The 17039-nt window shown below is 38.5% G+C and overlaps 1 protein-coding gene across 6 annotated transcripts in view; it reads right to left on the reverse strand.

Annotated features, from left to right (window-relative positions):
- KMT2C (lysine methyltransferase 2C) overlaps positions 1–17039 on the reverse strand; it is a 286865-nt gene that overhangs the window by 104086 nt on the left and 165740 nt on the right. For all 6 annotated transcript variants that reach the window (XM_030308867.1, XM_030308865.1, XM_030308864.1 and 3 more), the window contains 6 exons: positions 15774–15888; positions 6727–6896; positions 6116–6267; positions 4916–5029; positions 4064–4141; positions 946–1658 (listed from right to left, as the gene is read on the reverse strand). In XM_030308867.1, coding sequence (XP_030164727.1) covers positions 946–1658; positions 4064–4141; positions 4916–5029; positions 6116–6267; positions 6727–6896; positions 15774–15888 — 1342 coding nt within the window. The remainder of the gene's footprint in view (positions 1–945; positions 1659–4063; positions 4142–4915; positions 5030–6115; positions 6268–6726; positions 6897–15773; positions 15889–17039) is intronic.

The following is a 17039-nucleotide window of genomic DNA, read 5'->3' on the forward strand; positions in this document are numbered from 1 at the left end:
TGGTTCACTTATATACACTTAAAAAGAACTGGAGTTTACCCTTAAAGGGTAGAATCCACACTGCTTAAAAGTCATGGGAAGAGCTCCCCATACTTCCTAAAGATCAACACTGCACTTCTCCAAGATTTTTCCATGAAAACAACTGAAGTCCTAACTTGGGGTGGGGGTGGGGGGTGAGGAGACCCACAAAAAAAACTTAGCAATTAACCGAAAAATCAAAATGAGGAATTCCCACCAGGAAAAATTCCCTCAGTAAATTATGATGCTTAAGCAGTTAGAAATAAGACAAAGAAGAGTATCAATGAATACAGTAGAGGGGAAAAAATAAAGGTTATTAGAGTATACCTAATGTTTTACTGGGTCTTTTTTTTTAGACTCTCTCATCACCATGGCACAGAATTTAAGAAGACTTTTAAGTGCTTTCTATTAGAAACTATAATCAAATAGGTTGCATCTGTATGTCCCAACTAAGTGGAAACTCTGAATATGATCACTTCAAGTTTAATAAAGTAGGCTTCATTAACAGCTTCTGAGAAAAAAAAAAAAAAAAAAAAAAAAATGGCCAGGGCGCCCGGTGGCTCAGTCGGTTGAGTGTCCAACTTCAGGTCCGGTCATGATCTTGCCGTTCATGGGTTTGAGCCCCGCATCCGGCTCTGTGCTGACAGCTCGGAGCCTGGAGCCTGCTTTGGATTCTGTCTCCCTCTCTCTCTGCTCCCCTCGCCCACCATGGCCCTCTGTCTCCCTCTCTCTCTCTCAAAAGTTACAGTAATAAAAACATTAAAAAACTTTTTTTTAATAACCGAAACACTTCAGGATCAGCATTACATCTAAGTTCTACCTGAAAATAGGAAAAAAACTACCCTCCAAACCCAAGCTCCACATACGCCTTATTGTATACAATTGATCCACCATATTTTCCTGTCAGTATCATTAAAATCACCCTACCTGTTTGGACCGAGGTCTACCAGGAGAAAATTTTCTTTTGGTAATAGCTGGTTTACCCATGCCAATTTTTGGAGTGACTGAGATGTAAGTCGTTGGCATAATGTTTCCAACAGAAGCACTGAGGGTTGAAGGGTAGCTATGCAGTGTGTCCTGGGAAGGCAAGTCTGAAGAGAGTGGAGAGGAAGACGCATTTGCCTTGCTTACGCCTGCCGCTGACGAAAATGACAACTCTGTCTCCGATGGTAATTTTACAGATTTGTCTTCCTGGCATAAACCATCTTTCACACAACTCTCAACTACAGGGGCCATTTCAAAGTCCATAAACACAGCGGAAGATTCAGAACTTTCTTTCTGTTCCATCGCTTCTGGTACCCTTTCTACAGCCAAATGTTCCTTAGAACATAAAGAAGTACTTTCCTCACACGGGGACCTTAGGGCCTCTGGGGGACCAGTGGCAGATTCAATGGACAATTTCGGAGGCCGTGATTCTTCTGCGGATGCCAGCATTTTGGGTTCCTCTAGCTGCAGATCCTCGTGCCGCACAGTGATCTGGTGTGTAAGGACGTCAACGTTTTCTGTCACTTCCATTTTGTTTTCCTTTTGATTTTCATCACAAATATGCATCACTTTAGAAGACATTTCCATTTTTTCACTATCGGCTTCTTGAGAAATCTGATTTTCCAATGCAGGATTCATTTTGTCTTGGGAGGATTCTACAAAATTTGGAATATTTATGTTAATGTACTTATAAATGTAAAACTTTCTAACTATGAGTAGACGTAAGACATCAATGTCTATAGCTTTATGGCTTAAAAATGATAGGCATGGGCAGTAAAAGGAGAGAGAGGGGAGACAAAGGGTTTTCAAAGCACACTTATACTTAAACCCTGAATTAAATCAGAAGGTATTTTTCAAGAAAAACAATTATTAAGTTAATTAATTAAGGCCAAAAGACACCAGGATTTATGGATTAGAACTGGTCACAGATCAGGCCAGAAAACTTACAAAAATATCACCTTAATAGGATCCCCAGAGTTTTAGTTAACTTCTGGTAAAAATATTAAAATAGAATTTCTAATATAATTCCATTAAACATAAATGATGTTTTACAATTTGAACATTTTCAAAAAGATTCACAATTTGGTAGATTAAGTTATACTCATCTTGCAGCCAAATAAATGAGGCTCATTGATCTTACATGAGGCACCCAAGTAAATAAGTGCCTAGAATATAAAGGTATTTTGCAATACCAGGCCCTCAGAGGTAAACAAAGCTTCTGCAGTCTCAAATGAGTAATGATCACAGATAGAAAACACTTATTTTGCTTATTAGCTGCACCTGCCAACATACACATTTTTTAATATAATCTTTGCTCATCATCGATAATCAAACACTCAAAAGAAAATATACTGTCAAAGCTAAGCAAGTCAATAGACATAATAATATATCGGAAATATCTGAAGTCACTAGCTGATAAATTTTAAATCAGGACGCTAGTGTGCTAACTAAGCCTTTAACCCAAACTTGCCTAAAAATAAAGTCAGAGACCCAATTTACACGAGTCCTAAATGGCTCTATACAGTAAGATCACTGGATAAAAACCACTTATTTCAAATACTATCTAGGTAATTTCTAAGTTACATTAATTGAGATATTAATTTCCTCGTTTACTATTCACTATGGTGACTGTGCTTTATCTTCTGATATCAAAAGGAAATCCTACTCCTTATTTCTACTCCCTGAAAGACTACAGTTCAGGATAAAGGAAAAATCAAATAACAGATTTGATCATACCAAATATTTTTACATACAAAAATGCTTCAAAAATACTTAACAATTTAAAAAACGATAAAAAAAGATTTTTAAAACAAAATTACATATAAATAATGAGAGAACACTTAGGGGTTTAAGACCACAGTACCATCATTTGAGTGACTCCATGGAAAACCTCATCCTAAATGCTACACGAAGCCTAAACTATGGCTGATGAAAGTCCACCCCAAGTGTCCCTGACAAAGAAGAAAACACGCAACACACATACAGATCCCCACCATATTCTTTCTGGTCTGTCCTAGGCAAGAAATATTAAGATAAAAATGTAAACATTCTTAGGGTGCATGGGTGGCTCAGTCAGTTAAGTGTCTGACTTCAGCTCAGGTCATGATCTCAGGGTTTGTGAGTTTGAGTCCTGCATCAGGCTCTCTGCTGTCAGCGCAAAACCCGCTGCAGATCCTCTGTCCCCCTCTGTCTGTCCCTCCCCAGCTTTTGCTCCCCATGCACAGGCTCTCTCTCAAAAATAAACACTTTAAACATGCTCGATATCCCAAGCAATTCTATTATGCTCCACCACTAGTCTTATTTGAGGATTTTAACTTGCTTAATAATGAACATTTGATTTAGAAGCTCTACAGAGAATATAACCTCCTTTAGAAATCTACTGCCAATAAGGGGCACCTGGCTGGTTCAGTTGGTTAAGCATCTGACTCTCATGATTCGTGAGTTCGAGCCCTGTGTCAGGCTCCGTACTATTGCTTCTCGGCCTTTTGGCTAAGATCAAGTGCAGGCTCTGTACTGACAGCTCAGAGCCCGGAGCCTGCTTCGGATTCTGTGTCTCCCTCTCTCTCAGACCCTCCCCCGCTCACGCTTTCTCTCTCTCTCTCAAACATAAATAAACATTAAAAACAAAAATCTACTGCCAATTCTTTTTAATTTTTTTTCATGTTTATTTCTGAGAGACAGAGAGAGAGAGAGAGAGAGAGAGAGAGAGAGAATGAATATGAGCGGGGGAGGAGCAGGGAGAGAAGGAGACACAGAATCTGAAGCAGGCTCCAGGCTCTGAGCTGTCAGCACAGAGTCCGACGTGGGGCTCGAACTCATGGACTGCGAGATCATGACCTGAGCTTAACCGACTGAGCCACCCAGGCACCCCGACTGCCAATTCTTTTTAAGAAAAGGATCACTTAACTAAAAAATTTCATTACTGTAATGTATATACACCAATAGTAAACAATTCTTTGGGATACTTCATTTGAAAAATTAACTTGATAATGACCCAAATCTGCATAGCAGTCATAAAAATACTATGTTGTAACTCAATCAAAGTAGAAAGTATGCTTACCAGAAATGAGAAGATCATGTGTGTCGAGACTTTCTGGTGAATTACTCTTCAGCTGCTCTTCTGTATGGATGTGAACTGCTGTAATGACACATTTACGGAACCTCTAGCAAGCAGTCAAAATTTGTGTAACACTGCTACCTCGATAGTAATTTCAGGAAGATTTTTATTCCACTGCCAAATGCCAATTATCAGTATAAACACCAAACATACTACTTAGTAGTAAGTAGGGTATGATGATGAAATCAGGAAACTGATGATGCACTATGACAAGATTATTACAGATAGCTTTGTCTTATTTTTTTTTTACTTTACATCTTATGTAATTATACCTTTTAATGAAAGTTGTTGAACATAAAACTCAATCCCCCCCAAAATCTGAGGCTTTTTATGTACACAATCTATATAACATAAAATTTCACATAAAATCCCAGACTGTCAGATGAGCCCAAGATTAAATTTAATAAGTAGTTTTCCCCCAACCTTGTCTCTCATTAATTCTAGATTCTCTAGTAATAGCTATTATCAATCTTGTAAAAAGCTTTATTAAAATATCATGGAAATAACTGAAATGCCCTCAACAGAACCACTGAGGCCATCTGAAACAATAATTTTTCATTATCCCAGCACAAAACATCTCACAATCAGTAATGCTCTGGTTACTAAGTAAGTCCTTTCTCCTATTAATTTCTAATGTTATTTGACTAGAAAACTCCTCTCTAAAACAATTTCCTAAATGACTACACTCGTAGCTCATTTTTATTTAGCAAAGTTTTAGTGTATGTTCACATATTCAACGTACATATACATTTTCTTCAGAAAATAAATTATATCCATTACCGAAAACATTCTTACCATCTGGAACAATTCCAGGTGTGGACTCCTGACCACTGATGTCTTCGTTAACTACTTGCTCCGGAAATACCATATGGTCTTCAGGTCCTTCAACTTCCATTTCATTATTACAATCTTAAGAGAAAATTATTTATTCTTTAGCTTAGAGTAAATTTTCCCTGATTTTTTAACTACATAAATATGACTTTCCTATGTGAGAGTAAATTACCACCCAAAATGCCATAAATTCTTCCCCACGCTTTAAGTTTTTCAACCAAATACATATCTACATTTTACATGTTAATAAAAAAAACATGGAAACTATGAATTAAAAGGTTACTGGCACTTTATTATTTTAAAAGGATATTGCACAACTGTATACTGATGGCATCTTGGCAAAAAAACATTAATAATTAAGCTGCATCTACTTAAACTTCTCATAGATGATAAAATAGGACTCTATAAAAGTCACCATATTGATGAAAGTGAAAAATGGTCTGGTAAGCAGATCTGTTTTCTTTACCACCAAAAAACTCGTTATTATGTTTACAACCAACAACAGTATACTACTAAAATTACCTAAGCAATAATTTTGATCTGGGGATCAAAATATATGAATTAACATTTAAGAAGGACATTACAAAACTAAAACTTGTGGGGTGCCTGGGTGGCTCAATCGGTTAAGTGTCCAACTCTTCATTTCAGCTCAGGTCACGATCTCACAGTTCGTGAGTTTGAGCCCCACATAGGGCTCTGCACTGAAAGCTCGGAGCCTGCTCAGGATTCTGCCTGTCTGTCTGTCTGTCTCTCTACCCCTCCCCTGCTTGCTCTGTATCTCTCAAAATAAATATAAACTTAAAAAACAAAAAACAAAAACCACTAAACTAAACCTTGGAGTGAAATAATCCCAGGTTATAAAGTACGAACTAGGTCATATTGCCAAACACTGACAACTTCTGTTGGCTCCAAGAGCACAGCTGGAGTAAGGCACACCGGTCCTAGAATTCGACTATTAGGAAAAGGGCTGGAGAACAGCTAGATTTGCTGTCAGCCATCAGATTCAGAGATGACCCAAATCACCTGCACATTTAAATTAAAGGTTGAGAAATTAAGAATAAGATGGGATCTGATACACAGGATTCCCTCATCATTACTAAAATAATGCATCGGTGACTGGTTGGCACAGTATCGTTAAAAAGAAACAAAAATTCTCAAGTTTACCTGTAGTGACTTCGGCCATCTCCACTTCATCACCTGGCTGTAAGGGGTCCATTTCAGCAGCTAAGTGTTTACAATACATGCAGATATACTCTTCTTTGAACTGAGACTCCAGCTCGTGATCTGTTGGTTTGTCACATTCTAAGTGAACCCATCTGCAGTGATAAATATATTTAAATAAAATTTTCTAATTTAAAGACAAGTTACTATCTTGGAAAAAAAAGAGGCAATTGCCGAAAACTGGGTATATAGGAAGGGTTAAGGGTAATAGAAGAGAGGTTGTAGGGGTTGGCAACTGGTGAAGGTTCTAGAAAAGGAACTGGCATTTTTAGATGTCATTCAAAGGTGTTCACATGTTTTTACTTCCATATCTTTAAACTATTTCCTCCTTACTTTTCCCTCTCAATGCTCATTTCAGGTCTTTTGCCCATTCCCTTCCTTCTGCCTTCCAGACTCATAAATATGTAATTTCATTTCATCTTTAACAGTACTCAGTACTAAAAGGATTACTGGAGTGATAAAAGCTTGGAGCTCAAAGATACATGACAGCACAAATGATCGCGTGGATAGAAGAACTGACAAAACACTTCAGTGGGAGAACTGTGTCTTCTTACCTCTTGCACATATTACAGTGAAGCATGTCTTTCTGCAATTCTGGATGGTAGCACTTCCCACAGAAAGGACATAAGTTATCCTGTTGTTGGTAACAACTGTCACATACCAAGCAATTGTGGTGCCACTGAGAACTAGATCGTGTGCCACACTCTACACATATTCTGCAATTCTAAACACCAGAAAAAATGAAAACAAAAACAGTTTGTTATGCATTTGTATTGCAGTTCTGGTGCGAACCTTTTTGAAATCAATGAAACATTCGTACATTATACATTAAGCTTTAATTTTCTTGACACTCGTTTAGGATGTATGTTTTTGAAAAGGCAGTGTGTTTTTGAACATCTGAGGAGACATCATTCAATTTGCATTAAAACCTCTAGGAAAACATAAATAGGGGCTAGAGACATCCAAGAAAGCATAAATAGGGAAGGAGGAAAACCAAGAACATAGCAACCCAAACTTCAAAAAAAAACAAAAAAAAAACAAAAAAAAACAACAACAAAAAAAACCTATCCCCGAATCAGGAGGCAGCTTCTGTGAACTAAGTGTTCGACTCCGTGCTGGGAAAACACACCGGTACTTCATCTGCCTGTCGGTGGCTCAGGGACTAAAAACAAGAATTCGCACGAAAGAACTATCATGACCCACTCCAAATGACCTGGAGTCCGAAAGTGTGAACGTAATCTCTCCACATCAAAATCCAATTACGGCTTCTCACGTTTTCAAACAGGAAGCCCTATCCTTACCGAAGCAGGACTGGTTACAGAGCGCAAGGCCTGCCAGAACCCTGCCAAACTCTCTCCTGCACCTTTAGCCAACTCGTCTCAAAATCCTGGGCACACAGCTGATAAATTGGGAGCTCTCGTCATCCACCCCAATTTTCAATCTAAGACACCAGGAAAAAAAGGAATTGTACTTTCTGAGCTGCTGAGTATGAAAGATTTGCCGATCAAAAAAAGAGAAACTAGCATGAACCACCAATTCGCTAAAGTCTTACAGTTTTAAAACAAATATGCTCATAAATATTGAGGCAAAAATCCTGAATAAAATATGAGCAAATGGAGATTATACTAGATATGCAAGAATGGTTAAATATTAGAAAATCTATTAATAAAATCTGACATATTATTAGGTCTGAAAAGAAAAAATAAATGACTGCATTTCAACAGATGCTGAAAAAAACCTTTGGAAAAAAAGTAAAGCCTTAAAAAAACAAAAAAAAAAAAAAAGGAGAGAGAGAGAGAGAGAGAGAGAAGAAAAAAACCTCTTCAGAAAAATAACAGATGAGTATTTTCTAAATGTGATATACATACATATCCTGATCCTAAAGCCAGCATTTTATTTAAGTGGAGAACCCTAGAGGCATTCCCACCAAGGTCAGGAAGAAAGCAAGGATGCCACCTACCTCCACTACTATCTAATTAACCTGGTTCTGAAGCCAATGTAAACCATGAAACAAATGAAAACAACAGGAAAACAAACAAAACTATCCCTGGATGACAAGATAGCACTTGGAAAATCCTAGAGAATCAATCATAAATTCAATAAAAAAACGTAACAAAGTAAGATATACAATTTTGGGTTCAAGAGGTAAGAATTAACATATTCACGTGTACATAATTTATAAATAATGAATTTACACCAGTGACTCCAGTTCTGACCCCTCCCACTGAATTCTTGCTTTCTCCCATTCATTTTGTATCTGTAGTCTTCTCTCGTCCCAACAACACCAACACATTTACTCAATGGCTCAAATAAACAAACCTACCTCGGCTTGCTCTCAGTAACAGATTTTATTCCCTTTTTCTTATTTTTTTAAAAATATATAGGATATTAACATACTTTCAAAAGTCAAAGTTATATAAAAAGTTCTACTCAGAACTGTCATTTATAATTATACATGTGTGAGTACAGACACATTTATTTGTATACATATGTGTGTGTGTTTACACACGATGTATTTCCTGTCCCATCTGCTGAAAAGACAAAGAAACAAACACACCCATAGCAATGAGCACATTTCGCACCCACTTTCCACCAAAGGAACCGGACCCACTTATGGAAAAGTGGGCTGATTCCCCGGGTGGAGCAGGAAGGTGTACGATGAGCTTGGGACATCTTGTTATGCCAAAATGTAATGGAAGTATTCAAATAAATGGTGAGGACATGTCACAAAACCATAGAAGCCAGCCTGAAGAGGCCACCAAGGGCAAATATGGGACAATCTGAGTGTAAAATGAATTAGGTAAAGAACTATAAATTACTGAAAATAATGGAAATTTCTCAATGTTGACAATAAACAAATAATTGTGGCATGTAATAAAAGGGAGAGTTCTTGCTTATAGTAGAGTGCAGAGGGCTGACTGGTAAATGCCAAGAAATGCTAGGGCTACAAAAGCATCCCTTTAAAACCAACAGGTAAAAATGCATCAAACAAGGGTTCCTAAGGTCTTGGAGGAAATATCATAAAAATGCTCTTGGGAGCAAGATATTCACATGGTCTTAACTATCTTCTCATGTGTTTTATTACATCGAGAGAAAAAAAAAAACAAACAGTGAAGAAGTTTGACAGCAGCTTAACCAAATTATCAGAATTCACATCACCTATGAGGGTGAGATAAGCACCACGTGCCTCTAGCAGGGATACCCCGAGAAGGGCACATCGTCACTTATACAGTCATCTGACCAAGAACACGTGACTATCTAATTATGAAGAAGTATTAGACAAAGGCAAAATGAGACAAGTTCTATTTGGAGGAAAAAAAAACAAAAACAGGTATATGGGGAAGAACTCTAGTCTTCAAAAATGTCAATATCAGAAAGACAGAGAAGGGCTTAGGAAAACTTCCAGATTAAAAGAGTCAAACAGAGAACTAAACAGAATACCTCACCCTAGACCAGATCTTGGAACCTGCATGGGAGGGGGCGAATACTATATGGGATGTTAGATCAAGTGACAAAATTGAAATATGGATAAGAGATTAGATGAAAATACTTACACTGATATAAACATATGAAATTGGTAGCCTGTGCTGTGATTCTGTAAGAATATCCCTACTGCGAGGAAATACACACTGAAGTGTTTAAGGGTAAAGGGGGCACGGTATATATAACTTAACCCTCAAACAGTTCAGGGCAAAAAAAGAGTTGGGGGAAGGAGAAGAAAGAGGGTGCACAATGATACTGAAATCCTAACAACGGTAAATCTTGGGAAATGGCATATGGGTGTTTTTATTTTTCCAACTTCTAAAGTTCGAAATTATTTCAAAATAATTTTTAAAAATGCATGACGTGTCAACACACAAGCGTTCCTGACAGAGAAACTAGAAAAAGAACCTACCCGACAATGACTGGTATACAATAAAGTTCCTAAAAAGACCACCCCGTCTTCAGAGCCCCCCAACTTCAGCGTGAGCAGCCTCACTAGTCTGCCCCCTCCCGAAAGGCAGACCTCGAACCTGCAGCACAGTGCCTGACATACAGCAGGCCTCCCAATGTTAAATAAACGAATGAATTATGACAAAAGACTATAGACATCTATGAAAACATTTGACAGCTGAGAAAGAGGATCATTCTCTCAAGCTGCACAGTGGATAAGACTTCCTGTGGAAAAAGTCCACGATGATTATTTGGGTACTTAATTCAGGCATTACATGGCACTTTACAGGCATCACCTCGCTAAATCCAACACCACTGTGAGGGAAGTTCCATTCACATTCTCTAGGGGAGAAAGACTGGCTTAAGGAAGTAAAACACTTTGCCAAAGATCCTGTATTTAGTCACTAGAAGAGTGGGGCTGACTCCCCGGCCTCATCTTTTACCCACGTTGTAATACCTCCACAGAGCAGAATTAAAACAAAACTATGTATTCTCAGCAAGATTCAGTCACTGTGAAAGAGCATGGCAGACTATTATAGACGACAAATCAGGAAGAGAGCAAGCAAGACAAAGATAAAAGAGAACAGCGGCAAGAAATACACCCAGACTTCTGAAGACATTTTCCAAGATAATGAAAAGCACAGCAAAGATGATAATGTTTCCTTATTTTAAGAAGGAAACAAAATTATCTAGATGTTACTGAAGATTATTTAAGAGACCGTAAAGGTGGCAAATGTAAAGAGAAAAAGAAAGAAAAAAGGCAAAGTTAACCAACACTTCCTTAGACCTTTTCTTTGGCCAGACTAGAGACCGACCGTGGTCAGCGTGTTCCAGGTAACACTAATTACTGTAGAACCGCAATCAGATACAGTCTCAAAACAACTTATTCCAAGTAACTGACAAAAACGAAGATCCCAAAGCTCTTAGTAAAAAAAGGATTTTAATTAAGTGAATGTCTTAAAAGAAAAAAAAAAGGAAAAGTTTTCTTCTGTGATACCACAAACTGGGGGAGGAGTTTCCACAACATAAAAAAGAAAAAGTTATAAAACAAAGTAATACCAAAACAACTTCTTGTGGTAGTCTAAAGGCAACAACTGTCTCTTTCAGATATGCAGGATTTCAGAAAAATGACTATTCCATAACCAAGAATCCAAACAACTGGGGGCTAAATGAGACTGGAATTTATAAAGAAACGACATTTTTTGCAAGGGAAACATGACAACGTTTACAGTCTTAATATAAGACAAAGAAAGGAAAGGAAGGAAAATTTCTCACTTCTTCATTTTCAGTGATAAGTGGGAGAAGAAAACATTTATACTTTCAACATCTATAACTCAGCATTCATAAGATTCTTAATTGCAAATTATTGCAGGAAATAAAAGGAACAGAAAAACAGAAAGGAAATCAAAAGAACCAATTTGTCTTAAAATAGCCAAGCATCTCAATAGCAACCATTAATCTCAATAGTTAAGTCTATTAAACCTTTCAAAGAATACTTTTAAAATGACACAAAATAAAAAGCTGTGAAAAGATACATTCAACTGGCAAACTAAAGCCCTATAAGGCCATATGGCCAGGCAAACAAAAATAGCTGGTTCCTTGCATTCACCCCCTCCAAAAAAAGGCATTACACAACAGAGTAGCTTTACACTGATAAAAAGCATAACATATCAACACTGACCTGACCCACCTGCTAGAGAACAACGACAAAATATTAGTTTTGTTTATAGAAGAAAAAGTAAACTACAAAGAAAAACTGATGAGAAAAACCGCAGCAGTCAATTTTATGTACATCCTGATATGTTGTGGAATCAACTAGTCAAACAACAAAAAGGACTTTGTATGAATTAATAAACACAAATACTACACCTTAAAGTCACTCTTTGTGAAAAAGAAAACTACACCGGTTAATTATTGGATCAAATACAATTAGAGCAGAAATTTACATGCTTAAGTATGACTTAAAAATAGATACAGTGATTAGTTCAGATGTACACAGAGACAGTAACAAATACAACAAATTCGAGTGTAGCCAAAGCTATAATCGAAGGTAAATGTATAGTCTTAAATGTACTTTTTCTCCTTAGAAAAGTAAAGAAAACGAATTATGAATTCAACTATCTATTTCGGAAAACAAAAAAGGCAAGTAAAGGTACGTAAAGATGAAAGCATAAACATACAAATCTGCCGACAGCAGGTTTTTTTCTGTGGCCCAATAATCAAGACGAGAAAACACGCGAACCCAGGAAAGCGCGGGCCCTGCAGACAGGAAGGAACCGGAATTGCCGAGAGGCCGACTGCAGCCCCACCTGGTCGGCCCCCAGGCCCCGCCTTCCGGGAGCCACACCGGAGGGCAGTTACCGGAGGGCAGTTACCGCACGATCTCCGTCCCCAGGGCAGAGGCCCCTCTCCTCCTACCCCACCCTCGGGCGGCGGCCCGGAACTCACCGCCCACCGCCCTGGAACCGGGAGACGGCCGCAAGTTCCAGGTGGCCCAGACCTGCGGTGGGCGGGGCCTTGGCGCAGGTGCTCGGCTTCCTCCGCGCTCCCCCACCCCCTCACCCAATCCTCGGGGTCCTACAGGTGAGCTCGCTCCCCTTTCCAAGGCTTTCCTGAGACAGCAAACAACCTCCCACCCCTGCTGGGCCAGCACACCTTTCCAGCGTCTAGAGGCAGCCTCAGGCTGGTTCTACCTCACAGCCTGCAGGCCAGCAGCCCAGGAAGCCTCCCCCTGGAGCCTGACCCCTCCCCTCGGATTCCGGGGCCGTTTCAGCCACCCACCTACGCCGCCCCTCTGAACGCCGCTAGGCTGAAGTCGAGACAAACCTGGCGGTCCAGAGAAGGGCCGTGCTCGGGTAACGGGAGCGCGTTTCTGTGCCGAGGGGGCAAGAAAGTGAGGGCGTAGGTAGACCACAGATGCAGTCCTAGAGGGCTGTTTTCTGAAAATTTGAAATTTTTCATAGAAATGCTAACAAAAAAAAATTTAACTGACCTCCTAGGGTCACACAATGCAGAATGCAGATTTTAATACCTGCATTTAGCTTTTGTATTTATCAAGTGCATCAAAAGTGTGTGAAAGATGCAAGATTTTACACAGTACAATTATGGCAAGAAGGAGCTGTGCGGACAGCACAGGGCGCCACAGAGCCAGCAGAGAGGGTTCCTGTCTGCATATACATCGACTGGCTACAGTTAAAGGGCAAACAACACACCAGTAACTTAAAATGAGGAACTTCTGTTCCCTATTTTAGAAATAATTGGATTGATACCCCATTTAGTACAGATTTCAACTGTACCACAACGGTGCACTCATGAACAAAAAGCTATAGTTACACCGACACTTCATTACATCTACTGTCGAAGGGCTGCTTGTTGGCACTTCGAGGTCTGATTATTCTGAGCTAGTAAACATGGTCAGGACATTATCAATACTATTTTTATACAAATACAAAAGGCATTCTCTGTATCAACGTTATTAAAGCCAGAGGAAAAGCTTACACACTGAACTGAGCATGAGAAAATATCTTTCTTTTAAACCCAATCCTGGCAATTTAGTTTCAAAGCAAAATTGTATGTCAGATTAAATATTTACTTTATACTAGTTTTTTTTAAAGGCAGTGTACATATTGAAGATAAAAAAGTTTACGCCTAGCTTCATGTCTGTTCTATAAAATTGAGATAATAATAATAATAAAAACTCAACCTGGGGGATGTACAGAGATGGCCTATGGATCTAAAGTCTAATTTCTTAGCATCTACACACTCATACCAAGTGAAAATTAGATAAGGAAAATTTCTTAATTAATCTAGAAAGAAAAGCCCTGCTCCTCAAGGAAGTATAGTCTGACAGCATAGGGAGACAGCATTATATATGGGATAAAACATGGGAAGACAGGAAACCTCAGAGGCACCTGGGTGGCTCAGTCGGTTGAGCATCCGACTCTTGGTTTCCGCTCAGGTCGTCGTTTCACGGTTATGGGTTCAAGCCCCACATTGCACTGTCAGTGCAGAGCCTGCTTGGGATTCTCTCTCTGTCTCAAAATGAACATATTAAAAAAAAAAAAAAAAAAAAGACAGGAAACCTGAGTTTTATTCCCTATTCTGCTTCTACAAATAAGTAAACTTGGACAATTAACCACTAGGTCCTCACCAGCTCTCATCTGGAATTTATTAGTTTACCCATATGAATTTCAAAGGAAGTACACGAACTACTTTTATGATTGAGCCATCCTAGAGAACATCTAAAGAAAAGTCACAGTAAATACTGTTGGTAAATATCTTCCAAACGGGGGGGAAAAAAAAAAGATTCAGTCAGTTGAGACTTAAAGATAAATTTGATCTATCCTTCTAGTTTCACTTGAAGCGTTTAAATATTCTGTGCTTCCGTGGACAAATACTTCTAAAATTTGTTGTTTACCTGGTAGTGTACTAACTCTGCCCAGTAGGTAGAGTTGCCAGCCAACCCACAGGGTTTAGAGATGCAGAGGACAGAGCCTCAGTAAATTCCTCAGGAAGCTTAAAGAGACCAGCATGGAACACCTCAGGGTCATAAAGATGCAAATAACAAAATAGATGGAAGAAGGGAGAATCACGGACTAAAAGACTACCCGGAAAAAGTGAAAAAAAACTGAAAATGCGTCTTAAAGTTGTCATAACCAAGCAGAAAGACTACTATCTTCAGCAATGAAACAATGTCTACAAGACCTCCTCTGACTCTCAAAACCAAGAGAAACGTTAAATATCGTCTAAAAAGTAAAGATCTAATAATCACTTACTAAAAACTACCACAGGGGAGGGACAATATATGAATATATACCATATGATTCCAAATATTTAATACAAGTGTACTTACACCCATAAAAATGTGATGTGCATATGAAATCACTACACAATCACCAAAATGTGTGTTTTATCTCTGAATTTTAAGTTACTGAATTTTAAAACTATAGCTCTGTGTTTTCAGTATCTTCATACGGGGCTACTACATTTCAGATAGTTTTCTGGAAAGATTAAAGATAAATCATTCAAAACCAATTTCTAAGCCATGAAGCACCATACATACGTTAACATGTTCATAACAGCATTTTTCATGACAGCTTAAAATTGTAAACAACCCAAAGGTTCACCAACAAGTGATTTGATAAACAATTTATGATATGTCCACTAACTGCCAATAAAAAGGAGTCACTAATGACATGCACAAAAAATGGGGGTGAGTCTCAAACTATTAATCTTGCTGAGTTTAAAAAGCTAGACCCTCCCCCCACCAAGAGTATATACTATACGATATCATTTATATAAAACTCTAGAAAATGCAAATTAACCAATGGTGAGTGACAGCACAGTGCCTGGAAGACAGGGGCGGCGGGGGAGGGTGAACAGCTGGAAAAGAGGGTTTCCCAAGGAGCACCATGAAACTTTTAGGGGTGATGAATCTGGTCATTATGTTGGAAGGTGATGACGGTTTCATAAATGTATACACGTATAATTAAATTACAGACTTTAAATATGTGCAGTTTATTGAATATTAATTATACATCCATAAAGCTGTTGTTGTTTTTTTTAAAGTTGATGATAATGTATAGATTTGAATAGGTATCCGATTTGTCTGGTCTATATGAAAAGCATACAGATGATGATATTTTTCTTAAAAACATAAACAACTTACTTTGCATTTCCAGCCATTGGTTGGTACTGATTTCATAACTGGTTGAAGACAAAAAGTATGATACCCTTTGTCACACGTATCACACACTAGCATCTTGCTATCTTCTCCCGATTGTCTAAAAAATAAGATAGCATTAATGATGCCTTATCTGTAAACTTATGTTTATAACATAAGTAATCATGAAAAGAATCAGTCCTAGGACCTGCCCAGTTCATAAATACCTCAGTGTCTGTTTCGTCTACGCTCAGAGAATGATAGAGGTAACCCCCTGGAGGATGAAACAGACATCTTCCTAAGGTCCCTACAGGATTATCCTTACTGAGTGCTCACCTGTGGTGAACCTGCTTTAGCCAGGTTAGGGTTCCTGCAGAGAAGGAAGGTTAAGGGAACATGAAGGACTCTGGCCTTTATTTTTTAAACATCTCAGTAAACACCCTTTCTAGGGGAAGGAGCTGTAACTGACAGGTGATGCTGCACGGGAAGGAACAAGCGTTGGCATCATGAATCGGAAAGACATTGTCATATAATAAAAAGAGGATAGAATTTGGCATCAGACCTATATTTGTATTCAGACTGCTGTTCCACTAGTTGTGTGACTCCTGAATAAAATTCACTTGAGTCCTCTTGGTTTCAGGTATAAAATGTGAACAAAAGACACTGAGAATTAAATATAAATTCTGGTTGAAGAGCTTAGAATATCCACTGAGCATTGGTACTAAATAAACAGGTGTTAAGAATCATCTCTTCAAAATTATTAAGAATTGTAGTCAAAAAACCTCAACTCTTTTCCCTGAATGCTCTTCTGCCCCAAAGATCGGGCCCCTGCCCTACAGCATGAGCTCTGCCTCGATTCCTGGCTATCAGCCACTCTCAGAGACTAAGAATTTACTTCAAGAGGACGGGAAAAGAAAAACTGGGGAATGCAAGAAGAAGAGTGGAGAGAGGAGCCGCTGAGTAACACCTGGGGACAAACAGAAGTAAACAGGAAGATGGGTTAGTTGGCCTCTAGTTATTTCTTATTCATTTTAACAAATTCTACACATAAAATTGCATGTTTTATCTCTTTAGCTATGTGGAAAGATCTTGGAGGAAAAGCAATCTTTCTTCAAGTTCTCTTATTCCTTCCCAAGAAACTAGGCACAGATAACAAGGTATCAAATACATGTTTGCTGATATTTTAATTTTTAACCAAAATATAAAAGCACATGGTCCTATTCATTCCACATACTTAAGATATCGATGCTGACTGTTATCGAATTAAATTAG

Source organism: Lynx canadensis, chromosome A2, assembly GCF_007474595.2.
Source record: "Lynx canadensis isolate LIC74 chromosome A2, mLynCan4.pri.v2, whole genome shotgun sequence".
Lineage (NCBI taxonomy): Eukaryota > Metazoa > Chordata > Mammalia > Carnivora > Felidae > Lynx > Lynx canadensis.